The 26372-nt window shown below is 47.8% G+C and overlaps 1 protein-coding gene across 5 annotated transcripts in view; it reads right to left on the bottom strand.

Moving 5' to 3' along the window:
- The window catches only part of AGPAT1 (1-acylglycerol-3-phosphate O-acyltransferase 1), a 47231-nt gene that overhangs the window by 19549 nt on the left and 1310 nt on the right, over positions 1 to 26372 (bottom strand). The window contains exon 1 of one of the 5 annotated variants that reach the window (XM_080993250.1): positions 22758 to 23141. The exons of 1 other annotated variant lie outside the window; for it this stretch is intronic. Coding sequence is in view for 1 of the 4 variants with exons in the window: in XM_080993249.1 (XP_080849375.1) it covers positions 985 to 1000 (16 nt within the window). In the remaining 3 variants the exon portion in view is untranslated. Of the gene's footprint in view, positions 1 to 984; positions 1037 to 22359; positions 22384 to 22467; positions 22486 to 22757; positions 23142 to 26372 lie in introns of those variants that run through there. 3 more of the 5 variants (XM_080993253.1, XM_080993252.1, XM_080993249.1) reach the window with 3 other exon arrangements.

Genomic DNA, 26372 nt, shown 5'->3' with positions numbered 1-26372 from the left:
AAACACAAACACAACTAAAAAGATTTCAAATCAAATTGGTGATGGTGGGGAAAGAGTATAATACAATTTGATTCATGCAAAATGCATACATATTAGGTCAGTTTCCTCAAAACCAAACATTTCTCTAAATAAGTGGCTAAACAAGAAGACTGTCACAAGACCCTATAAGCGGACGCACTGAGATTAGTATAGCGATGGCACAGGGTATACAGTTAAACTTTTGTATTTTATTTCATAGAATCATATAGCTGGAGGGGACACCAAGGGTCATCTAGTACAACCCCCTGCAATGCAGGAATCTTTTGGGGCCCAGACACATGATTAAAGAGTCTTGGGTTCTAATTAATAATAATAATAATAATAATAATAAAATTTATTTATACCCAGCCCTCCCTGGCCAGAGCCGGGCTCAAGGTGGCTAACACCAGTAAAATTACAGTAAAAAGATAACGGGGGGGGGGGGGACCCAATTTAAAATACAGTGGTACCTCGGGTTAAGAACTTAATTCGTTCCGGAGGTCCATTCTTAAGCTGAAACTGTTCTTTACCTGAAGCACCACTTTAGCTAATGGGGCCTCCCGCTGCCACCGCACCGCCGGAGCAAGATTTCTGTTCGCATCCTGAAGCAAAGTTCTTAACCCGAGGTACTATTTCTGGGTTAGCAGAGTCTGTAACCTGAAGCGTTTGTAACCTGAAGCGTATGTAACCCGAGATACCACTGTACAGGTTAAAATGCAATTTAAAATGCAGCCTCATTTTAAAAGGAGCCCATAGATCAAAACCATAAGGGGAGGGAAACATAAGGGTCAGACTGAGTCCAAACCAAAGGCCAGCTCTGTCTTGCAGGCCCTGCGGAAAGATGTCAAGTCCCACAGGGCCCTGGTCGCTTGTGACAGAGCGTTCCACCAAGTCGGGGCCAGTACTGAAAAGGCCCTTTCCTGAGCTACCCCTTCCTCCAAGGAGCTTAAGTTCATCCTCACATACCTGAATGGCACCACATGGCTTAAGAAAAACGTCTCTTCCCCACCGGAAGGAACTGCAACTCCCCACTCCGACTCAGGCAAGTGAGGAAATGAATACCTGTATATCTTGGACTGGGGATCCGGTCTGGTCAAAGAGAATTAAATTTCTGACCAACAGGAAAAAGAGGAGGAGGAGGAGGAGGAGCCTCTGGCTTTTAGATTCCAGCCGGGCAGGACCAGGCAATAATAATAATAATAATAATAATAATAGGCTTTCCCTGGAGACTTCACTCCTGGCAGAAGCTCAGGTCCCGGCATTATCCTGAGAGGAACAGATGCTTCATCAGAGAGGCCAGGAAGAGGACGCAGAGTTCAGTGTCATTTGTCTTGGGTAAGCAAGCTGGAAACTTGCCCCAGCAAGATCCCAGCATGCCAAAGGCATGCCAAAGGCAAAGTGGGAATGGGGAGAGGAAGAGATAAGAAGGGGGGGGGGATAATTGGCATACATTGGGATGGAATGTAGGAAACAGATTCCTGCTTCATGCCAGAGATAGTGAGATTTCCAACTTATCCCCTCCAGCCCAGAGGCGGCATTTGAAGCTGTAGCTTCCAGCAGAGAGCTGCGGCTGAAAGATCTGACAGAACTTTATGGCAGAAACGTGGAAATATGTGGTTGGTTAACCAAAGGCTAAAAACAATAAAATAAGGCAGCGGCGAGGATGAGCATTAAGGACACTGTAATTTCTCTTTTAAAACGAAGATCTAGCGCCACACAAACAATTTGAAATATAATTAATAATAATAATAATAATAATAATAATAATAATATTTAATTTATACTCCGCCCACCTGGCTGGGTTTCCCCAGCCACTCTGGGCGGCTTCCAACAAAATATTAAAAATACAATAAAACACCAGACATTAAAAACTTCCCTAAACAGGGCTTTGTAGCATTTTGCTGTGCAAACTTCGCGCTTTGCAGCCGCCACCCCTCCCCCCCAAAAACCCCCAACCCTGAGCAACTGATACATCAAACTGGGTTTTATATTTAACACCCAAAACCCCAAAATGATCTGAATTGCTCCAAACCAGGGCCAAAGTTTGGTAATAGTTTTGCAGAACAAACCCCACATTTTTGCAGCACCCCACAATCTGAGCAACAGGTAGATCACACTTGATTCTGAACGGGAAAATGGTGAGCATTCATCAACTTTATTCTCCGACGAGTCCGAAGACAACAAGGAGGAGGATGAATGCTTTAGGAGCTGGAAGGGAGCCCAAAGGTCATCTAGTCACAAAGAAATTCGCGATCGCATTTCCTAAAGAGCATACACTGGGATTTCACCAGACCATGTTTCCCAGTAGTGATGTATGGAAGTGAGAGCTGGACCATAAAGAAGGCTGATCTCTGAAGAATTGATGCTTTTGAATTATGGTGCTGGAGGAGACTCTTGAGAGTCCCATGGACTGCAAGAAGATCAAACCTCTCCATTCATAAGGAAATCAGCCCTGAGTGCTCACTGGAAGGACAGATCCTGAAGCTGAGGCTCCAATACTTTGGCCACCTCATGAGAAGAGAAGACTCCCTGGAAAAGACCCTGATGTTGGGAAAGATGGAGGGCACAAGGAGAAGGGGGCGACAGAGTACAAGATGGTTGGATAGTGTTCTCGGAGCTACCAGCATGAGTTTGACCAAACTGCGGGAGGCAGTGGAAGACAGGAGTGCCTGGCGTGCTCTGGGGTCACGAAGAGTCGGACACGACTAAACGACTAAACAACAACAAATTAGTGCCTGGAGAATAAGGGCTTGGGTCCTTTCCTACTGAAGGAAACAAGAAGAGAATAAAATGTTTTACCTACAGAGACAACCAGAGTGGGGACGCACAAACCTCAGTCAGGCCAAACCTACACCCTCTTGGAAAATGGCAACAGAGACACACTGAGCCCATGTCTAGGGGACAGCGGCAAACGCATGTGCCTTTGATTCAGTCTCACATATCTTCTGTGGAACAAAGGGCAGGTGCTTTTGTCTCTGGCAAACATATTCCAGCGTGAACCACTGCCAGGCGGCATGGATAAATCAGTTGTGAAACTGCAGCGTGCAGCTCTGTGCGAATCCTACTGGGGGCGGAATTGCAAGTAAGAGCAATTCAACAGTGGAACAGACTCCATTGGGAGGTTTTAAAGCAGAAATTGGATCGCCATCTGCCATGGGTGCATTGCAAGGGGGGGTTGGACTAGATGACCCCCGGGGTTCCCTTTCTTCATTGGACTAGTCATGTTGTGCGGATGCCTGGTTATCCTCTTCCGAAGCAACAACTCTATTCCGAACTTAAAAATGGAAAGCGTAATGCTGGTGGTCAACAGAAGAGGTTTTAAGACTCTCTCAAGGCAAATCTAAAAAAATGTAGTATAAACACCAACAACTGGGAAACACTGCTTGCGAGAGCTCCCGTTGGAGAACAGCCTTTACCAAAGGTGTCATGGGCTGTGAAGACACTCAAGCTCAGGACGCAAGGGAGAAATGTGCTAAGTGGAAGTCACGCTTGGCAAATCCACACCGTGATCAACTCCTGCCCGGAAACCAATGTCCCCACTGTGGAAGGACGTGTGGATCCAGAATTGGCCTCCATAATCACTTACGGACTCATTGTTAAAACCGTGTTTATGGAAGACAATCTTACTCGGCTACGAGTGATCGCCAAAGAAGAACTATTGTTTAGTCATTTAGTCGTGTCCGCCTCTTCATGACCCCATGGACCAGAGCACGCCAGGCACTCCTGTCTTCCACTGCCTCCCGCAGTTTGGTCAAACTCATGCTGGTAGCTTCGAGAAGACTGTCCAACCATCTCGTCCTCTGTCGTCCCCTTCTCCTTGTGCCCTCCATCTTTCCCAACAAGAAGAACTATGGAAGCAGCAAATGCTCAGGAGCAGGTTGTCCAGAGAAGCAAAGGGCAGAGAACAAGGCAGCCATGCTCACCTAGGCATCTACCAGGACCACAAGGGGAAGAACTCGAGATGTTACTGGTGGAAACCACACAGGAGAACCACAGCTGGTGGCCTGGGACCCAGGGCGGCTGGGACACGACCATCACACCCGCCGCTTGCATGTGGCCATTGAAAGTTTGCCTAGGAAGGAATACGGTCCTCGGGTGAAAAAGGTTCTCCGCACTGGAAAATTTCTGTTTCCTTGCACACCAAGGGCAGAATCCAGTTCTGGAAGTGGAGTGGGAAAGAAGGAAAGGACTGGAATAAGGAAACGTTTAAGGCTGCAGCCCTAGACACCAGCCTGATGTCTTCACTGACCTGATGTCCTCCACATACTTTGGGCTGCAACTCCAGTGGAGGGAGCCCAAAACATTATGGAGCTGGCAAAAATGACTGCATCAATCAGGGGCTGCGCCAATCAAAAAATCTATACAGAATGGGAATGCATAGGGGAAAACTGTACATGAAGAAATATGGTGTTAAAGCAGAACTCTTAATAGGCAATTGTTAAGTGTGTGAGGACAAAAGAAGTAATTATATTTAACAGTTTTCATGTTATTCTATTTTATTAAAGCAACCAGAAAAAATATTAGGATGGGAAGATCTCACACAGGTGAAGGGAAGCAGTGGGGAGGGTTAGGTTGAATTTGGGAAATAAAATACAGTGGTACCTCAGGTTTCATACGCTTCAGGTTACATACGCTTCAGGTTACAGACTCCACTAACCCAGAAATAATACCTCAGGTTAAGAACTTTGCTTCAGGATGAGAACAGAAATCGTGCTCCGGCAGCGCGGCAGCAGCAGGAGGCCCCATTAGCTAAAGTGGTGCTTCAGGTTAAGAACGGACCTCCGGAACGAATTAAGTACTTAACCTGAGGTACCACTGTAATATATGGGACAGCAAAGGATATAATAGATTCTTATAGAACAGTAATATATTGTAACCAGAACAGAAGTTCAAAAGGGGAAGTAAATGTATTTTTAGTATTTTCATTACTGTAATCATTATTATTTCTTATCGGTAAAAGGCAATGTTCATTTAGGCTTCTTCGTTTTGCTGTCTGTATAATTTTCTTAAGTCAATAATAATAATAATAATAATAATAATAATAATAATAATAAACAAAACAAAACAATATGGAGCTCACCGTGCTGGGAGAAGGCCACAACCCACATTTACTTGAGGTTAAGCCCCACTGAATTTAATGGGGCTTTGAATTCACAGGCTAGTACTGCAGATTCCTGTACCGCCATGAACCCCTTTTTGGAGACACCCTGCCAGTAACTGGAACTCTCTCACTTCCCCGCTAAAACAACTGTTCTCAGAAAGGCACAGAATGCAAAAGAAAGGTCTAGGGACAGGCAAGGACCCTTGGAGTTCTTAGAGAGAAGAAGAAGAAGAAGAAGAAGAAGAAGAAGAAGAGTTTGAATTTGATATCCCGCTTTAGCACTACCCGAAGGAGTCTCAAAGCGGCTAACATCCTCCTTTCCCTTCCTCCCCCACAACAAGCACTCTGTGAGATGAGTGGGGCTGAGAGACTTCAGAGAAGCGTGACTGGCCCAAGGTCACCCAGCAGCTGCATGTGGAGGAGCGGGGAAGCGAACCCGGTTCACCAGATTACGGGTCTACCTTTCTTAACCACTACAAGTGGCCCAAGAAGAAGAAGAACAACAACTGGGATCCTGGGCTTCGCGTCTTCCATTTTCCAAACACATTTCTTTCCTTTTTTCCCTTTCTTTTTTAAAGGATTAAGATTGGTAAAGAGGCAGAGACGCATGCCAGAAATGAGATACCGCGGGCAGGTGTTAACTGATCATGTTAATGAGGCAGTTTGGAAGAGGAACAAAGGCGGCGCAGTTCGTTCCTCCACCAAACTTGCCCAATCCAACTCCTGAGCGCAGAGAGAGGCCTGGCCTTTCCCTGTGAGTCCCAGCTCAGGATTTATGGCCAGATGCAAAAGAGAGAGAGAGAGAGAGAGAGAGAGAGAGAGAGAAAGAAAGAAAGAAAGAAAGAAAGAAAGAAAGAACGAGAAAGAAAGAAAGAAAGTGCTTCTGCACTTAAGTTACGTTCACAACTGCCACTGCGGGCTCCAGAGAGGTTAGAGGCCTGAGATCTTGGGAACAGAGCAAACCATTGCAAAAAGCAGCCTTCCCCCAGCGTGAAGTCACGGGCTGGGTGGACGCAGAGGAATGGTGGGAGGAACCAGCTGAGGAACCACCAGGGGCGGGAAAGCACAGAGCCCGGGGAGCGGTGGTGGGACAACGATGAGCGGTCAGAGGGAGAAGACTGGGAGGTGGTGGTGTCTGAAGCTGTGGACGTAACAGGGTATAGTGGGGGGGGGGCAGAAAGAAATCCAGAATCAGAAGCAGGAGAGGAGGTCAAGAGGCAGAGGTGAGTCTCCCCATCCTGCTGCGACAAGCTCTCCTCCCCTCTGGTTTCCCAGGACTGAGAGAGGCATGAAAAGAACAGAGGAGAGGTTGGCTGCATGTAGGCAAAGTCTCCAATTGCTTGGAGAGGAGGCAACTTTTAAACGGCTGTGGGGAGATCTTCAGCCTCAGCAACTGATTCATGGGTCCAGACCTACTGAGAATGAGCTGCTGGGCTCATTAGGCCTGACACTTCATTAGTCTGGGAAGACTGCCTCTTTTCTAATAAAGAGCTAACTCCATGTTGACGGTGCGTCTCGGCCTTAGACACCTGGTGACCTCCTGATGCTTTGAACCACATCTTCTGCCAACCCAGCTGTAGTTCAAAAACATCTGGAGGGTACCCAGCTGGGGGGGAGCCAAGGTAGACAAATCTGACCACTAATTTTTTATTTGTGGGCTGCTTCTTGATAAACAAACTAAGATTTCTCAAGGAGCTTTCGGATAAGCAGAGATTCAAAAGGGGCGTCTGTAAGAAAGGCGGAAAGAGGGCAGTCAGGGATTCCCTAGCTGTGATTCCTGAATTCCAGGGGGTGGACTCAATGACTCTTGCAGACCCTTCCACCGCCAAAATTCTATAATTCTATCATTTATGGGAAGAGTAGAACACAGGACACATTAATGGGCCGACTCCAAGAAAGCCATTACATGAGTGGAAATACTTCCTCTTGTGCAAAAGGAAAGATCCCTTCCTTTTCCCCACCTCACCAATCTGGAGATTTGTTAGAAGACTGTGGCAGCCCCTAAATTTGCAGCCTTCTGGCATTCCCACTGCACAGCGTTTGCCGTATGCTGAAGACACGTCCCGAATCCCAGCCTTTGGCCGTTAAGGCATTGCGGGTTGCATCAAACGCTGCGCCAGCCCCGCTTGTGCAACGTAACTTTTGTCTCCTCCTCTTTCCGTGCCCGACCAAGTGCACATCTCGAGGGCACACAAGGGAGGGAGGGCGGGTCTCGCCGCCTTACAGCAGATTGTCAACACGTGTCTGTCAGGGAACGGAAGGCAATGCCCATAGCTGTCAACTGTCCCTTATTTGGCAGGAAACTCCCTTATCCCAGCGCCGTGTCCCACTGCTGTCCCTTATTGATGATGTCCTTTAAATTTCCCAGATTTCATGCTCGGGATGGAAGCAGCGGCTCAGGGTCCTCCGCCGCGCGAGAGAGAGAGCGCACGAGCTGCCGTGTCTCCATCTCTCCCTTTTCCCCCTCGGGCGCGTCATGAGGAGACGGGTGGTGGTGGGCGGGCAGGCAGCCCCTCTCTTGCGAGACATCCGCCACACTGCCAGGGGAAGCCGGAGGCGGCAGCAGTGGCGGCGGCTGAGGAGGAAGCCTGAGGGAGGAGGAAGAGGAGGGGATGGGGAGGGACGCAGAAGAGCGGCGCTTCAGCGGCGCCGCATCCCGCCTCTCTCTCGGGCGGGGAAGGGCTGATGGAACTCCTCGCGCCAGGACGACGGCAGCCCACGACGTGCTGCTTAGCATACCCTCCAACCAGTGTAGCATCTTAATGTAGTGATTTCCCCCTCTGCATCCCTTTCATAACTCTATTTTTATAAATCATTTCTCCATCCATACTTCAAATTTTTACTACAAGTTTTCTGTCAATCCTACCAATGTATGTAACTCTTTACGATAGCTTTTCAACTAAATTATAAACTTTCCCCATTCTTTATTAAAGAGGTCCACTTCCTGGTTTCTAATTCTGCCTGTAAGCTTTGCCATCTCAACGTTGTTCATCAGTTTTGCCTGCCCCTCTTCTTTGGTGGGAGTTGTAGACCCTTAGGATCATCTAGTCCAACCCCCTGCAAAACACAGTCGGTGGCAGCCAAAGCAGCATGGCTCCATCAGCGCCGGATTTCTGTATACGTTAAGCAAAATCCCTTATTTTGGCTGCTGATCCCTTATTTTCGAGGCTGCTGGTCCCTTATTTTCAAATCTGTAAGTTGACAGCTATGACTCTGCCTAGTCACATAAGTTTAGAAGAAAGAAAGAAAAACACAAGAAAACCCAAGGGCACAGAGAGGTTGCAGCTCGGTGGGAGAGCATTCACTTTGTGTGCCAAAGCCCCAGGTTTAGAGACCTTTGTCTGAAACCCCTGAATAACCTCTATCAGTCAGGACTGACAGTTCTGAACTAGGTCGGCACAGTACAAGGCAGCGTCCTTGTGTCCAAGCTTAACAAGGTCTTTGATGACAGTGGAAAAGCCCCAGCAGCCGGATCCGAGGCTCGCCATACTAACACATGAACAGCCTGCCCCCAAGCAAATAAATATATTCATTTTCAATTACAATAATCCAATAATAGCCTCATTATAACAATGCCAAAATATAATACAATTACAGTGGTACCTCGGGTTAAGTACTTATTTCGTTCTGGAGGTCTGTTCTTAACCTGAAACTGTTCTTAACCTAAAGCACCACTTTAGCTGATGGGGCCTCCCGCTGCCGCTGTGCGATTTCTGTTCTCATCCTGAAGCAAAGTTCTTAACCCGAGGTACTATTTCTGGGTTAGCAGAGTCTGTAACCTGAAGCGTATGTAACCTGACGCGTATGTAACCTGAAGCGTATGTAACCCGAGGTACCACTGTACTGATACAGCGGAACCTTGATTCTCGAACGCCTTGGTATTCGAACATTTTGGCTCCCGAACGCCGAAAACCCAGAAGTAAGTGTTCCAGTTTCTGAACATTTTTTGGAAGCCGAACGTCCGGTGCCAGCTATTGATTCTGGGGCGCCTGTGCAAATCAGAAGCTGCCCCTTAGTTTTCGAACATTTTGGAAGTCAAACAGACTTCTGGAACGGATTATGTTCGAGAACCAAGGTACCACTGTACCAATCATTCAGATGCCAAATTATATAATTTAGATGGCCTTCTGAGTGCTAGAATTGATGGTTTGATTTACTTTATGTCTGCATTCCTAATATTAATTTCAATTGCACTCCAGTCAAAATGACAATCCCTTACACAACAACTGCAATATGAACGACTTCCATTCGTATTGACACATTAAATGATTTCTAAATCTACAGGTGCAGCATTCAAAGTATATTCTTGCTTTACCTGTGTGTGGCAATTATTCGATCCATGGTGTTTCTTTCTGGCCTCGTAAAATATTATGTCTATCTTTTCCAATCATGCCCTGGGCAGAACTAATATTCCACTGTGGTTTTAGAGGTTCTGCATTGCTCCATCCCCATGCTTCATTGTTTTGCAACTTTAACAGCAGCTGCATAGATCACACCGTCCCAATAAATAACCTGTTTTCGCCCTTTACCTCTCCGCCTTGGACGGATCTGCGAGCTTGCCAAGGAATTGATAAGGTTCATTACTGAGTTATTTGAAGTTCGACAGATCACTCTCCTGCACTCTAGAATTCAGATCTTTAGTTAAACTGCTCTGGTTTCGAGTGCCCCAATGTTCCAGCACGCTAACTAGTCCCCAATTAAATGAATGACAAGCAAGTTTACAAGCTGAATTCTTGAGGCCACCTGAATGAAAGAATCTTAGGGAACCTGCTCTGCATTCCAGGTTCAATCCTGCAATCCTCATCAAACCCAATGCAATGCAGGAAAAAAGCAACTGTTTTCAACGATCCCATTGCCAGTTTCTATGCAGGCCGCAAATGAGGATGCAACTGGGGCCAGGACTGAAACGCAAGCTCCTAGTCTCTAATAACAGGTGGATTTACAAGGCTGAGTAAACAAACAAACAAACAAACAGCCTCTGCCCCTGGGTGCTCCTGGCTCCCAGATCCCCTGGCACATTTTACACAAGGGGAGAGCGGGGGGGGGGGGGAGAGCGTGAAAGCACGCTTTGTGGACTTGCCAAAAAACGCCAGGCCAGCGCTCGCCAGCTGGGGCAATCGAGGGAGCACTTCCGATTCACATGCACGTAAACACAGGATTCCTCAGAGCACAGACATGCACGGCGCAATAATGGTGCACGCACTCCCTTTCCCCAGACAGGGACCTCAGGTGGCAGGCCTGACGTAAACCTCTCAAGGAGCCAATCCCGTTCCTTGCAAACCTCCGGCTCAAAAATAAAAATGCGCAAGGACACCCACAGCATCCTGGCGCTCATGCAACCATATCCCGGGCAGCAGGTCGCCGGGAAAAAACCACAGGAAACAAACTGGTCAAAGCTCAGGCATTTAATGCAGTTTTTTAAGAACAGAGCAGCCCTGAGAGCTCCAGGTATAGGGCAGTACAGCGGTACCTCAGGTTACATACGCTTCAGGTTACAGACTCCGCTAACCCAGAAATAGTGCTTCAGGTTAAGAACTTTGCTTCAGGATGAGACCAGAAATTGTGCTGCAGTGGCGCGGCGGCAGCAGGAGGCCCCATTAGCTAAAGTGGTGCTTCAGGTTAAGAACAGTTTCAGGTTAAGAATGGACCTCCAGAACGAATTAAGTACTTAACCCGAGGTACCACTGTATATAAATTCAATAAACAACAACAACAACAACCTCCCTTCTGCTCTACCTGCCTCAGTGATACTGGAAAAAACAACAGCCCAAGGCTCTTAATAACTTTGCCTCCCAGGATGGTTGTGAGCGAGGGGGGTGCCCAGCACCAAGAGCGTTGAAAAGGATTTTGGGTGCTAATGACAGTCATCTTAACCATTGCTAGCGGCAAATAACTGCCAATAGCAGCAGCAATAATAATATGACCTAAATTGGAGATTTCTCTGCTGAACAGTTTCCAGATCTGGGATTTCTGCACACACGCACAAACACACCCCAGCGACATGCCAGTGTGTCAGAACTTTCAGGAAGCAACAAGGGGTCTTTCTTCATGGGGAGCGGGCTCATGCCAGTGTCTGAAATTTACCAGGTGCATTTTGCGACCAAGTGAAGATGTCTGGGCGCCAGGATGATGTCCGACATCTCCACCATCTGGAGCTACATGCCCGGGGGACTGTTTTCTCACACTAATGCCACATAGAATGTAGAATTCTATCCGTGATATGTTAAATGCACAATCAGAATGAATTTCAGGAACCCCAAAGCCGTCGGTTTTGGCGACCATAACCCTAGTTTAAGGAGCCATTTGGCACCTAGCTTATTTATCTGAGTTTCTAATACTGCTCATGACCCGTGGGCAAGTTTTGCACACCAAAACCCCCACAATAAATCCCTGGAAATTTCCAGTGAAGTGGCTTTCGTGGAAGCGGAAAGGGGTCTTGCCCACCACCTGCCAGGACCCTGGAGATCCACTCCCGGAGAGAGCCTATCAGCCTCCCCCAACTTGGTTTTCCCCAAATGTCTTGAACTACAGCTCCCATCAACCCCAGCTAGCCTGAGCAGCCCTCAGAGATGATTGGAGCTGTAGTCCAATAGCATATGGAGAGCTTTGGTTGCTAGGAGACCCCTATTTCCTTCCCAGGGTAGTTTAACAACCAGTCTTTCCAGGGAACTCTGGGGATTATAGCTCTGGGAGGAGAATGAGGTCTCCCAACAACTCTCTGCATTCTTAAACTACAGTTCCCAGAATTCTTTGGGGGAAGCCATGAATGTTTTGAGTGGGACCACAGTGCTTTAAATAAATGGTGTGGATGTGGCCTCAGAGAATGCTACTTAGCACCCTCTTACAACATGATACAGTGGTACCTCAGGTTACAGACGCTTCAGGTTACAGACTCCGCTAACCCAGAAATAGTACATCGGGTTAAGAACTTTGCTTCAGGATGAGAATAGAAATCGTGCGGCGGCAGCAGCGGGAGGCCCCATTAGCTAAAGTGGTACCTCAGGTTAAGAACAGTTTCAGGTTAAGAACGGACCTCCAGAAAGAATCATGGCAAGAAAAATTGATGGACTATGCAGAACTGGCAAAACTTACATACAAGCTACAGGACAAGGATAACTGTGACTTTAAGGATGAATGGGAACCCTTTACAAAGTATTTGAAGACGCAACAAAGTGAACTGGACTCCTTGGCTGGTTTTGAATAAACATTCACAAAGTTTATATTGATAATAATCAGCTAAATAGTTTGAGGATCTATACAACTGTGTAACATGCAGAAAACAGCATTTTTAGAGAAATCAAAGACTGGAACTGAGGGAAGTCGGGGGTGGGGGGGCTCTGTGGGGGGAGGGAGGGGGAGGGAGGAAAAATGGGGGGAAACAAGGATGATATGTTTCTGGATAATATGTTTTGTTTTAATTTTGAATAAAAAAGTTATTAAAAAAAAAAGAATGGACCTCCGGAACAAATTAAGTTCTTAACCCGAGGTACCACTGTACTTTGCAGGATTAACATAAACCAGAAAAAGAGAGGTCCCTGCCCTGAGGAGATTACAATCTAGATTCCCCCCCCCCACTTGGTAGTGGGAAGAAAACCAGAGACGGGGAAGGCAAACACAGTAATACAGAGACAGAAGCCGGATGACACAAAAGAGGTCATGGGGTTAAATTCAAACATTAGCCTTGTATTTCTTTGTCGCTTGCTACAAAAAATTCTCACAGCTAACAAAACTTAAAACTTAAAACACACCCGAAAGATTAAAAAAGCGTTACTTAGAAACACAGAATTGTAAAGTTGGAAGGGACCCCAAAGGCCATCGACCAGAGGTTTATCAGCAACATTGCAGAACATATTTGACTTCTCAGCCGCTTGCAATGCCGGAATCAGAACTGAAACATCCCTGACAGATGGCTATCCAACCCCCGCTTAAAAATCTCCAAGGAAGGAGAGTCCACTGCTTTCCGAGGGGGTTCTTTCCACTTGACTAAAACTGCTCATCCTGCAATAACATAAAGGGGACAAGTGCCCTGATATATATGGCAACCATGCCATAAGACCCTAATTAAGAGCCATACGCCTGAAGATGAATGTCATTGCCTAGCACCTAAAAGCAGATAATGGAGATAATTTAAGATTTCTTTACTTAATCAGGGCAGTGGATTCTCTCACTCCCTAGTGCAGGCATAGGCAAATTCGGCCCTCCAGATCTTTTGGGACTACAATTCCCACCATCCCTGACCACTGGTCCTCTTAGCTAGGGATGATGGGAGTTGTAGTCCCAAAACATCTGGAGGGCAGAGTTTGCCTATGCCTGCCCTAGTGGAAGGACTCCTGGGATAACTCAATAGAGCACAAGAATTTTAATCTCAGCGTTGTGGGTTCAAGCCGCACGCTCGGCAAAAAGATTCCTGCATTGCAGGGGGTTGGACTAGATGACCCCATGGTCCCTTCCAGGTCTACAGTTCTATGATTCTATGACTGCAGTTCTATGATCCAGGCTGTGATGCCTTCCTCCAGGAAACTATAAGCTTGTCAGGGGCATTGCACATCACCCAAGCTTTCCATTTTATTTTCTTACAATAATTATGACCAAAAAAAACCACACTCATATAACAAGACAGTGCTTTAAACCAATAAATAAAACGCAGCGACCAGCGGCAATATAACTTAAAACTGCAGAGCAAATAATACTTTAGGACACAAATGCCTAGAGATGTGGAAACATCCTTAACCATTTATTTACAAAATACTTTTGCAGCGGGGAGCATTTTAAAAGGGCAGTACATTTTTTAAAACATGCAATGAAATCCACATTGCCACCCTACCACAATTCAAAATATGACTAGAAGTTCACAGAACAAAGAAGCTCAAGAAACCATTTTCCACACAGTACAAGGCAAAAAAAAGCTTGTTTTTTTAGACTGAGCACCACTTTTCAAAAATCATTAAGTGTTTTACAACATACCTTAAATCACAACGCTCAAGTACAACAAAAAAACCCAGAAAAAGTCTACATTATAGACCGCAACGGACAGCTAAACAGGGCATCCTCTTAAATTATAAATAAAAAATCAACAAAATTCAGTAAAAACCACACATTTTTAAAATAGCATAAGCAAGCAAAAAATAAAAATAAACTCGCTCTTCCTAACCCATCATATACTCAATCATACCATTAAACAAGGCAATCTAATTAAATCCCCGGCCCTAGATGCAATGATAAACAAAACTTAAAACTGAAACTAAAACTGCTCTCTGATTCGTATGTGACCCTTCTCCCCAAAAAACCAATATGTATCTGACCACCTGCGTTCACTATTAAAGAGTAATTTCTATTTTTCACTTTTCTTCCAAAGAGTTCAGAGTTTCTTCCCTCTTCCCATTTCATCCTCACGACAACACTGCGAGGCTGGTCAGGCAGTGAGATAGGTCAGCCAGGAAGCTTTGCAGCCATTCCTAGTCCAACATCCTACCTAACCCATGGATGGGGAACTGGAGTGGCCCTACAGTCTGCTGCTGGACTACAACTCCCATCATCCCTGACCACTGGCCAAACGGGCTTGGGCTGATGGGAGCTGGGGTTTTACAACATCTGGAGGGCCACGGGCTCCCATCCCTGTTCTAACCACACCATAGCAGCTATCCTTAAGAAAGCCTTCCCCAACTTGGTGCTCTCTCAATGTATTGGACTACAAATCCCATCAGCCACAGCCAGCTATTGATGGAAGGTGCAGGACTAAAGAGTTTTAATGAAATTAATATATATTTACAAAAAATAAAATAAAAAATGCATGGCTCACACAGCAAGTGAAAACCACTCCAAGATTTTATTTACGCTTGCAGTTTTAAAAAGGGGGAGGGGAAATAATTTTAAGCGAACAGAAAAGCAAAAATCAATCGCCATCTGACAATGAACGTAAGAACATTCCATCAATCCTGCTTTAAATGTAGGCCTTAATATAGGCAGCCCAAACAGGCATCTAAGCGAAACTGGGGGTTGTTAAGTCGCATGTTCTAATGTAAGAACGGACGAGTCAAAGTAGAACAATTAAAACCACAGAGACGTTCTTGGCCTCCGTACAAGCCTAACCCTGTTCTGCTTAGGCTGCAAACTTCTCAGCCGCCCCCCCACTTCTCGCCAAAGGAGAAAAGCAGCCTCGTAGTCGGGCAACAAGGAATTGTGTCCAGGCAAGTAAGTAAGTGGGCTGGAGGAAGATGGCGGGAAAGGGTGCAGCTCTCCGTCCTTCTCCCAGGACAGGAACCCAGTGGATCGTAAGGCTAGTCCAAAGGGATATTTGTTTTGTTTTGCAGGATGAAAACTTATGGGTATATGGAGTGGATGAAGCATGCCTTTATTCCATCTCCCAGTTCCCAAAAATCTTTTCAATATATATATGGTCCTCAAACAGAGGACGTATCAGCTATTAATTATATTAACCCAACGCACTTCAGCTGCAGCGAGCTTTCTCCACGGCCTTATCTCGCTTGTTTCTTTGAAAGCTGCTCAAGGACCATCCAATTTTAAGAGACCTTACAGGGCAAGATATAAGCCGCTGAAGGAGGGTCACTTGAGCCAAAACACGCTGGGCTAATGTATAAAACAAATATTCATCCTTTCCAGCATCTCTGGGATCACAGAATCATAGAACTGTAGAGTTTGAAGGGACCACAAAGATCATCTGGTCCAAGAGCTTCAAACCATGTTTTGCCCTTTTTAAAAGAAAAGAAAATAAAGCATTTTGATACCACTGTCCCTAGCTGAAGATAGTTCCAAAATAGGCTCAGGTTGCAGCTATGGATAACCTCCTGGGAAAGACAGGTTCCGCTCTCAGCCAAATTTTAAATCAGTGGTTTCTGAACTTTTTCCAACCACCACCTCCTTGGTTCTATAAACGTGCCCCCGGTGCCCCCCACCCTAATAAAAAGCATTATTCAGAATTGTAGTTTGCACAGCCCCCTATGGAAGATAACAACACATCAAGTTCAAAACAGCAGCAATTATTTGCATTTATTCAAAATCCAACTGAAACTGTTTAGTTTCATTAATTCAACAAAATGGATGAACTTGACACCCGGCGAAACCAGCTTTTTTTGAGTCCGATAGTCATTTGGTCTCCCTTTGCCTCCCGGGGGGGGGGGGCGGGGGCGAGGCACCACCCACAACTGGTTCAAATGGGCTGCCTGCCAGTTGATACTGGAATAAAGGATGCTCAGATCTTATGGACAAAGTATTCCTCGCTGCCACCTCCATAAGAGCACACCTGTATGCACGCTGTGTCAATCATCCTGGAACAAAAGCTCATAAAAAAGCACACTATTGCACTTACCACTACTGTACAGATGTGGATTTGCATCCAGTCCCTTGAATGATGATGCCATCTCAACCCCGCAATGGCCAGTCTTGGGAGCAAGGGATAAATGAGCAATCTGTGACAACAGAGCTTGGAAGGAAGCCACAGAGAGAGGTGCTCCCCATTTCTCTCTCCTCCCTCGCAAAAATGACCCTCAGAAATTAAGGCTTGCTTGAGCAGAAGGAGCTGCTGAAAGGATAAAGTCAGGGTGTGTGTAAAAGAACAATCTCCTTTCAGCCATCTTAACTGCATTACAGCCACTAACAACAGTTTTAAGAGCTAACTAATGCATAGGGAAACTGAACTTTTAATTATCTTCCACACACACCCTTAAAAGGTAAAGGGACCCCTGACCATTAGGTCCAGTCGTGGCCGACTCTGGGGTTGCGGCGCTCATCTCGCTTTATTGGCCGAGGGAGCCGGCGTACAGCTTCTGGGTCATGTGGCCAGCATGACTAAGCCGCTTCTGGCAAGCCAGAGCAGCGCACGGAAACGCCGTTTACCTTCCCGCCGGAGCGGTACCTATTTATCTACTTGCACTTTGACGTGCTTTCAAACTGCTAGGTTGGCAGGTGCTGGGACCGAGCAACAGGAGCTCACCCCATCACGGGAATTCGGACCGTCGACCTTCTGATCAGCAAGTCCTAGGCTCTGTGGTTTAACCCACAGCGCCACCCGCGTACCTACACACACCCTTACAGTACAGCATATTGCCAAACCCTTTGGCAAAACAAGATAGCGCTGAGACTAGCCCTGTGAAGTCGTGTGAAATATTCCAGTTATGCCCACGGCAGGCTTCCTGGCCCTTATGTGAAGGCGGCTTCTGTGTGACTCAGAAGCTTGCTATCCCGTCAAAGGCATCTGCCAAACTAAGAAGGTAATTTGAGCCCTTTGGAATGTTTGCCTCAACAACCCTAAATTTCTTGTCTGGAAGCCTGGATATTGTAAAACAGGAAGTTATCTTCACTGCCGCACAGAAGGACAGATGTCAAAGGACACTGGTTCTCTTCAACCAATCCCAAAGGAGTAGAAAAAGCCACTCTGCTACAAAATCTACACTCCTGTCTTGGCTAAGACATGTCCACAGAATGGAAGATGGCAGGATCCCCCAGGGATGCGCTCTGCGGGGACCTGGCCTGAGGCACCCGGTCCACTGGCAGACCAACTCTGCGATACTAAGATGTCTGCAAATGTGACCCAAAGGCTGGCAACATCAACCCCGCCATGTGGGAATCCCTTGCAGACAACAGACCATGCATCCATAGCAGCGACCAGAGGAATGACCCCTGGGAGGAGCGCAGAGAGAAGAAATGGCATGGTGCATTTGTAACAGCAAAACCGGACGCCTTCATCTGCCCCGGCTGCAACAAAACATGTCTCTCCCGTATCAGTCTCTACAGCCACAGCAGGCACTGTAACTCTCCAACAGTTTTGACTTCGCCCCCGAAGGCGCACTCTTCCATTGTCCACCGAGACAGATGGATGCCAAATATTTATCATAATTTGAAAGGCTTCTCTCTGCAGTTTGGGAGCTGATGCCATTTGCCTTATGGCAAACCAGGCCATTGTTCCTATCTAGCTCTGCATTTTCTAGCCTGGCTCTCTGGGCTTTTGGGGACAGTCCTCTCCTGGAGACTTAACCTGGGACCTTCTACATGCAAAGCAGATGTCCTGCTACTTGCCTTCCCCATTTCCTCTTCTGACCCAATGCTTTATAACCCCCAAAAAGCCTTTCCCACCACCCCGCACAAAGACACTCATTTCCCATTCAATGCAGAGAGACCTCTATCAGGAACAGTGTTAGAAACTCAGATATATAAGCTAGGCACCAAACAGCCCCTTAAACCTGGGGTGCGGTTGCCACAACAGAACGTCCATATTCCGGGGGTTGGACTAGATGACCCTCGGGTCCCTTCCAACGCTACGATCTAAACGACATTGCTTGGCTGTAGCTTGCTCTGACAACAATTCACTTGTCCCAGTGTGCAAGGAAGAGAAACACACACGGTGAAAATAGAAATGGTATTAACCATGGACTAAGGCCAGGGGTTCTAAACTGTGGCCTGTGAGCTCCACTTGGTTGGCCTGATGTGACGGAGGACTAAGATGCCCAGCAAGGTGCCCATGATTTGTGCCACAGCGCAGGAGCAAAAGGCATGCATCTTTTGCTGCGCAGGTTGCCCCGTGCCAACCTGGCACCCAGAAATCTCCACACCGTCGCTACTGGGTTTGCTCAGCATCAAGATGGCAATAGGTAAGGCCAAAGAGGTTCCTGGTCAATTATCCCACAGAACAATGGTGTCAGAAATCTTGATAAGATTAGATTCCTGAGGTTTAGATTAGATTAGATTCCTGAGGTTGAATCCTGACAAGACAGAAGTACTGTTTTGGGGGGACAGGAGGCAGGCAGGTGTGGAGGACTCCCTGGTCCTGAGTGGGGTAACTGTGCCCCTGAAGGACCAGGTGCGCAGCCTGGGAGTCATTTTGGACTCACAGCTGTCCATGGAGGTGTAAGTCAATTCTGTGTCAAGGGCAGCTGTCTACCAGCTCCATCTGGTATGCAGGCTGAGACCCTACCTGCCCCATGGACTGTCTAGCCAGAGTGGTGAATGCTCTAGTTATCTCTCGCTTGGGACTACTGCAATACGCTCTACATGGGGCTACCTTTGAAGGTGATTCGGAAACTACAACTAATCCAGAATGCGGCAGCTAGACTAGTGACTGTGAGCAGCTGCCGAGACCACATAACACTGGTCTTGAAAGACCTACACTGGCTCCCAGTATGTTTCCAAGCACAATTCAAAGTGTTGCTGCTGACCTTTAAAGCCCTAAACAGTCTCGGTCCAGTATACCTGAAGGAGCGTCTCCACCCCCATCATTCAGCCTGGACACTGAGATCCAGTGCTGAGGGCCTTCTGGCGGTTCCCTCACTGTGAGAAGCCAAGTTACAGGGAACCAGGCAGAGGGCCTTCTCGGTAGTGGCACCTGCCCTGTGGAACGCCCTCCCACCAGGTGTCAAAGAGAACAACTACCAGACTTTTAAAAGACATCTGAAGGCAGCCCTCTTTCGGGAAGCTTTGAATGTTTGATGCGTTACTGTATTTTAATATTTTGTTGGAAGCCACCCAGAGTAGCTGGGGAAGCCCAGCCAGATGGGCGGGGTATAAATAATAAATTATGTTGTTGTTGTTGTTGTTGTTGTTGTTGTTGCTGTTGTTGTTGTGGTTGTAATTATTAACCTCTCTGGCAACCGTGGCTCTGGAACAGGGGTCTCCTAACAATTCTCAGCAACCTCTACAAACTGCATCTCCCAGAATTCTTTGGGTAAAGTGGTATTGTAAGTGCTTGGATTCCATGCTGCGAATGTGCATTAAGTAGAACTTAGCGGGAACCCACCCCAAATCCTGAACGTTGGCCATACTGGCTGGGACTGGTGGAAGTTGAGTCCCACCACCTAAATTCCCTGAGAGTTATTGCAAGGGTTACTGAAATAATGGTACGAGAAGCACTCTGAAGAGTCAAAACAGCAGTATGTAGACAGCTGAGTACTGTGACCACTTTTTCCCCACCTGTGCAGTGCAGCCAATCTAAACTGATCAGCCAGGACTCTTCCTTGCACCCCCCCCCCGAAATCTGCAGAAAGTACCATAACGGAGATGGCACAAGGTTGTGGACATAGACCTTTCATTCCGGAATACCTCTGCCAAGACCCCAGCCTTCCTGGTCTTTTACAAACATGGAAACTCCAGAAGGCCTCACCCATTCAGTTTTCAGTTTTCAAACACTCCTTGTGGGAGGCCCAGATCCAGGAAGCCCTGGATTCAAGTCCTTAGTCCAGCCATGGCAATTCAGCCCCTGTTTCACCACCGGCTCAAATGGGGTTAATAAAGGCCTCCCACTCTGGGCTGCTGCAGGAATGTGATAAAAATTATCATCATCATTATATATTTATTTATACCCCACCTTTTCCCCCAACAGGGACTCAAGGCAGTTTACAGATAAAACAAAAACAGCTAAAAACATTGGGGGCAGGGGACGACAATTATAAAAAAAAAACCCAAATTAAACTTTAATAGAATTAAAACACTCTCTGTAGTTTAAAGGACCTACTAAAAACATAGATAATTACAATAAAAACGGCATGGCACCAGCCCTTTCCTTAAAATCAGTCGGTTCCCAAAAGCCTGTTGGAATAAGGTTTTCACCTGCCAGTGGAAGACCAACAAGGAGGGAGCCAGTCTGGCTTCTCTAGGAAAGGAGTTCCAAAGTCTGGGAGACACCACCGAGAAGGCCCTCTCCCACATCCCCACCAAGCAGGGCTGTGAGGGTGGTGGGACCCAGAGAAGCGCAGCCCCCGAAGATGTTGGAACCTGGGCTGGGTCATATGAGGAAACACAGTCTTTCAAAAAGCTTGGACCCAGGCGGTGCTGGGCTTTCTAGGTCATAGCCAGCACACTGCATTGAACCCGGAAATATTATTATTATTATTATTATTATTATTATTATTATTAGTGGTAGCTATTGGAGCTGTTGTCCGCTCCATGTAACCAGCCCTGGCCGACAATCTGGCTGCTGCTTTTTGAGGCAGCTGGGAGTTTCTGAGCACTTTTCAAAGGCAGCACTACATAGAGCAAGTTGCTGTAATCCAAACGGGAAGTAACTAAGGCGTGTGTCACCGCAGCCCAATCAGAACAGTGATAAAAACCTTTTGAAGGCTGCTGCTCTTAATCCCCAGAATGGCACCATCATCAGAACAGGGGAGGGAAAACAAGACAGAAGCTGCTAAAGCAAAAAAATTAGGCTGCATAAACACCAAGCATTTAAAGAACATGGCTTGCCCCAAAGAATTCTGGGAACTGCAATTCATCCCTCACCGAATGATGGTTCTCAGGACCTTTAAACTACAGTCCCCATTATTCCTTTGGGGGGGGGAGGAGTTTAAATGGACGATGTGGATGCACCCTAATAAGGCCTTTCCTCTCGGGTAAGGATGAGCCCAGAGCAAGCCTGCATGCCCAGCTCTGCCTGCCCTCAAGCCCTTTCCACCCACAACCTGTTCACAAAAAGCTTTTATAAGAGGGTGGGGTGGGGAGATGGCAGCCACACTCCCACTCCCGGCAGCCCTGGCCAGCATGACCAATGGTCAGGGCTGAGGGGAGCTGTGGCCCAGCAATGTTTGGAAGACCAGATCCTCCCTGCCCCTGCTTGAGCGTTCCCTTGGCCTGGTGCCTTGCAAACTACCACACCCCTCACCCCTGACCATTGGTCATGCTGGCTGGGAGAAGGCGGCCAACAGCAGCTGGCTGAGAGCAGCTGGCCTGCATCGCATCGCGTTTCCTGTGCCCCCTTCCCAGACTATATATTCAGTATATTACACCTCCCGCTTCCAGAAGCACCCCATGGCTTGCGCCGTATCATAGCCATGTGCTCTTCCAAATTCCGCGAAACCCTTCCGCTAGGCCCCTCGCCCTCCTCCCAAGGCACATATCAAGTTATATCTTCCCCTTCCCTCTCAGCAAGTGTCCCCACTGCGCTGCCCCTCTCACAACCAGCTGCCCCATCTCATTATACTTCCCCCCTACAAAAAAATAAATAAATCACAACTCCTTGGAAACCCCCTCCTGGTACCCATCCCAAACCTCTATTTCTCCCCAGCACAAAATATCCCCCCAAAAAGTAGTCTCCCTCAGAAAGCCACCCCCATATTGTAGACCCCATTGCAGGCACCCCAAACCTACACACACACACACAGGCTCTTACTTTCCAGGCCAGGGCCCTGCCCCCCAAGTCATACCTCCCAGCTGCTCACCACCACGAGCGCTCCCTATAACCCCACAGCAGCCCTTCAATTGCCCCCCCCCAAAAAAAACCCTGGGCACTTTGCAATTACCATTATTACCCCCAATTGCTACTCGCCCATCACCGGCGGCTCCCAGGGCGGGTTACAACAACCCCCCCCCCCTAACGAGGTTAAAAGGCTTCTGAGTTCCCAGCTTACCTCCACCGTTGCGAAACATCCTCCCCAAATTCTGCTTCCTTGGCCCCTCCCACCCCAACCCCTTAAAACTCTCTCTCCCCGCCCCCGCCCCACTGACCAAGACACCCAAGGCGATTTATACCTCGCGTCGCAGAGGAGGACCCTTTCCCAGCCCCTTAGCGCACCCCCACCCCAAAAACACACCCCTCCTAGGGTGGCTTGTAGCGGGACGACTCCCTCTCTCCCACCCACCTACCCCGCTCTGCGGCTGCACCCCAGCCCCCCACCCCAGCTGCCCATCACCCCCTTACCTGGCTGCGCGGGGCCTCCCCCTTCGCGGGGGAGTAGGGAGGCGGGGGGGGCTCCTGAAGGCCCCTGCCCGGCTACCCCCCGCGCCCCCAGGGCCAGGCCATGGTGGAGGAGGAGGAGATGGAGCTGCTGCAGCTACAGCTGCTGCTGCTGCTGCTGCTGCTCCAGGGATGCGCTGCAAAAAGGAGGAAAAGTGGGATGGGGGGGGTCTTGTTGGAAGAAGAGGAAGGTGGGGGGGGGAGGAATCGGATGCTCGAGCCCGGCTGCCTGCTGGTGGCTCTACCGGCGCCGGCCACTTCCTCAGGGCTGGAGTCAGTGTGGGGCGGGGGGGGGGCGCCAGAAAGGCAGGAAGTGGGGGGCAGCTGATGGGCAGCCCCGGCCGCCAATGGCAGCAGCTCCTTCCGCTCTTGTCCCCCCCCCCACTCTCTCTCTCTCCCTCTCCCCCTCCCCACCCCGTGACCACTGTGCTCGCTCTCCGCGCCCCCCCCCCCCCCGTCTCTCTCTTGCTTCCTCTGCTGCTGGTGCTTCTCGCGCATTCTCGCGGCTCGCCACCCCTCCTCTTCCTCCCGCCGGCCTCCCACCCGGGGCTCCCATTCATTCATCCGCTCGCTTCATTCATTCCTGCCAACCATCGCCCCCCCCCCCACCCGCCAGCGTTCTTTCTCTTCTTCTCCTCGGGGGAGAAAAAGAATAGAGATAAGGGAGCGTTTGTCTCCTCTCCGTTAGCTTTCGGAGCGGTTCATGTCTACTCGGAAGGAGGAAAGCCGGTTTTGGATGTGATGCCTAACAGGGCCCTATGCCTTTTTGTGGGGGGTGGGGGGGTGCGTAGTGTTGGGGGTGTACAAACGAACATGTTTGTTTCAACGTACATGACGTATAAATAAGTTTATAATCCTCCCTTCACCAACAGCAGGTCCCAGGGCAGGTTACTATAATTACAAATTAAAAACAGATATATGTATGTATATAAATGTGTGTGTGTGTGTGCGCGCGCGCATATATGTATGTGTATATATGTGTGTGTGTGTGTGTGTGTGTACAGTGGTACCTCAGGTTAAGTACTTAATTCGTTCCGGAGGTCTGTACTTAACCTGAAACTGTTCTTAACCTGAAGCACCACTTTAGCTAATGGGGCCTCCTGCTGCCACCGCGCTGCCAGAGCACGATTTCTGTTCTCATCCTGAAGCAAAGTTCTTAACCTGAAGCACTATTTCTGGGTTAGCGGAGTCTGTAACCTGAAGCGTATGTAACTTGAAGCGTATGTAACCCAAAGTACCGCTGTGTATATATATATACTGTATATACTGTATATGTGTATATATATGTGTGTGTGTGTGTGTGTGTGGATTCTGTATCTTTACTCATTGAAGCAACCTTAGTGTCACATGAAAAGTGTGAAAAAGCTTTAATAAAATATTATGTTTATTTTAAAAAGCCATGCAAAATAAAAGGTAACCCTTTGAGTTCACTAGGGCTTACTCTCAGGTAAGTGTCTTTTATGGGCATAGGTCCCATGCATGTTTTCTCTGGAGTAAGCCTCATGGGGCGGTGGACTAGCAATGTAGACCTGTACATGTGCCTTGTATTTGTAGGATTGCTCCCAAGCAGCGTGATCCTATTGTTTACTTAAAAGCAACCCCAGGCTTTTTCTTCAACAGGGCTTACTCTGTAGTACAGCCTTCACCTGCCTGAGCCCTCTGAACTGCCTATGCATCTTCCATTTAAACTTACCTGGCCGGTGGGCTACCTGTGAGTCTCTGGTTGGCCACACTGAGAAATGGATGCTGGACTAAATAGGCCTTTGGCCTGAACCAGCAGAGTTCTTATGTTCTTATAGCATGTCCCCTGCTTCCCAAAGAATCCTGGGAATTGTAGTGTACCCCTCACAACTGCAATTCCCAGCACCCTTAACAAACTACGATTTCCAGGATTCTTGGGGGGGGGGTGGAAAATGTGCTTTAAATGTATACAGCCCAAGCTGGGCTTACCTTGGGCCCAGCAGCAACGGCTGGAGATGATGGGAGTTGCAGTCCAACAACATCTGGAGGGCACCGGGTTGGCTAACGCGCTAGCAAAAGTGTGCTTAGGTTTGTGACGAAAGGTGCACTGAAAGGTTGCAGAGGGAATCCTCCAAGTGGCACCTGCAGACAGGCTGGCAGTGCAACTCCATTGCACGCTTACTCAAAGGTTCCGTGGAACACACTCCCAAGTAAGTATGCCTGCAACTATTCTATTCTATGCCTGAATTATTCTATATTTTTATGACTATCCAACATATGATAAATGTTGACATTTCATATTTATATGCTAACAATCCCAGATGGATTTTTTGAATGTTAACACACACATCATAATACCTTATTTAAATCCATGCAAGTGCAATCATGGCATATTCTTCCTCAGTTTCTCTGTCTCCATTTCCCCTTCCTCTACTGCAGATGTGGGGAGCCTTGCATTCCCCAAATAGTGAAAGACTTCCATATTTACTCACACTTTCCAAGCAAACATTGCTGGATTCTGGCAGTCGCATCTACAACCTGGTTCCTATGCAGTGTTAGGTATGTCAAAATCTATTCCAATCAATAAAAAGTATGCAGCCAAGGAGTTGGCTGGTTCCCTCAAATCAATGTGTGAAATTCAGCTACACACACATATACACATCCTGCTTTATAACCTTCGTTGGCCCCTTGATGTTTCTAGCACCCAACATTGCAGTAAAAGACGCCATGACTGGCAGAATTTCAGGGTGAGTGGGGGAGAAACTACACATCACACAGGAGACCATTGGATCACCTGACGTTAAAACATGCATAAGCAGCCAGCCTCAGAGAGGGGACAATTTGGATGGGGATATTAGTGCCTGGAGAATAAGGGCTTGGCCCTTGCCCCTAGTGCTGTTTTTCCAACCAAATTCCACCCCCCCCCCAGCTGCTGCTAGCCCAGGTTGGGGTGTGGGTAAAGACAGGTATCTATATTGTAGCTGTTCTGTTTTTATCCACAGTCACCTGTCCCAAAGAAGGCCAAATGTCAGCTTCAGAGGCTGATTGTGATTGGGCAAAATAACAGGGGAAAGAATTAAAAACCCTTCCCCAGTGAAGTCAGGAGATTCAAGCTATGGATCTCCCATGCCATGTTTAATCTGGCCCTCAACAGACCAAGGATGGGGGGACATGTGGCTCTCCAGATGTTTTTGGGCTTCAACTCTCATCAGCCCCAGCCAGCAGGGCTAGTAGCCAGGGATTATGGGAGCTGTAGTTCAGCAACACCTGGAGGGACACAGGTTTCCCATCCCTGGTGCAGACTCTGGTACCCTCCAGATGTTTTGGTCTACAAATCCCACCATCCCTGACCGTTGGCTATGTTGGCTGGAGCTGAGGAGAGTTGAGGTCCAATAGCATCTGGAGGATCCCAGGCTGGGGGTGTCTGCTGTAGACACAATGATACCCTCCCTTCAGTCATGTCCCTTGCATGCCTCCTTTTTCCTGATCTCATGCTCTGTAAAATTTCTCCAGAGTCCTATCTCAGATAACTTCCTGGCTTCAATTCCCTTCCTGCATTGAACTTTCCTGACAGCTGCCTACCTTTACTCAAGGTTCCTCTATCTCACTCCATTCCCT

Source organism: Podarcis pityusensis, assembly GCF_964106645.2.
Source record: "Podarcis pityusensis genome assembly, chromosome: 2".
NCBI lineage: Eukaryota > Metazoa > Chordata > Lepidosauria > Squamata > Lacertidae > Podarcis > Podarcis pityusensis.
This window is presented reverse-complemented; position numbering and strand designations above follow the sequence as displayed.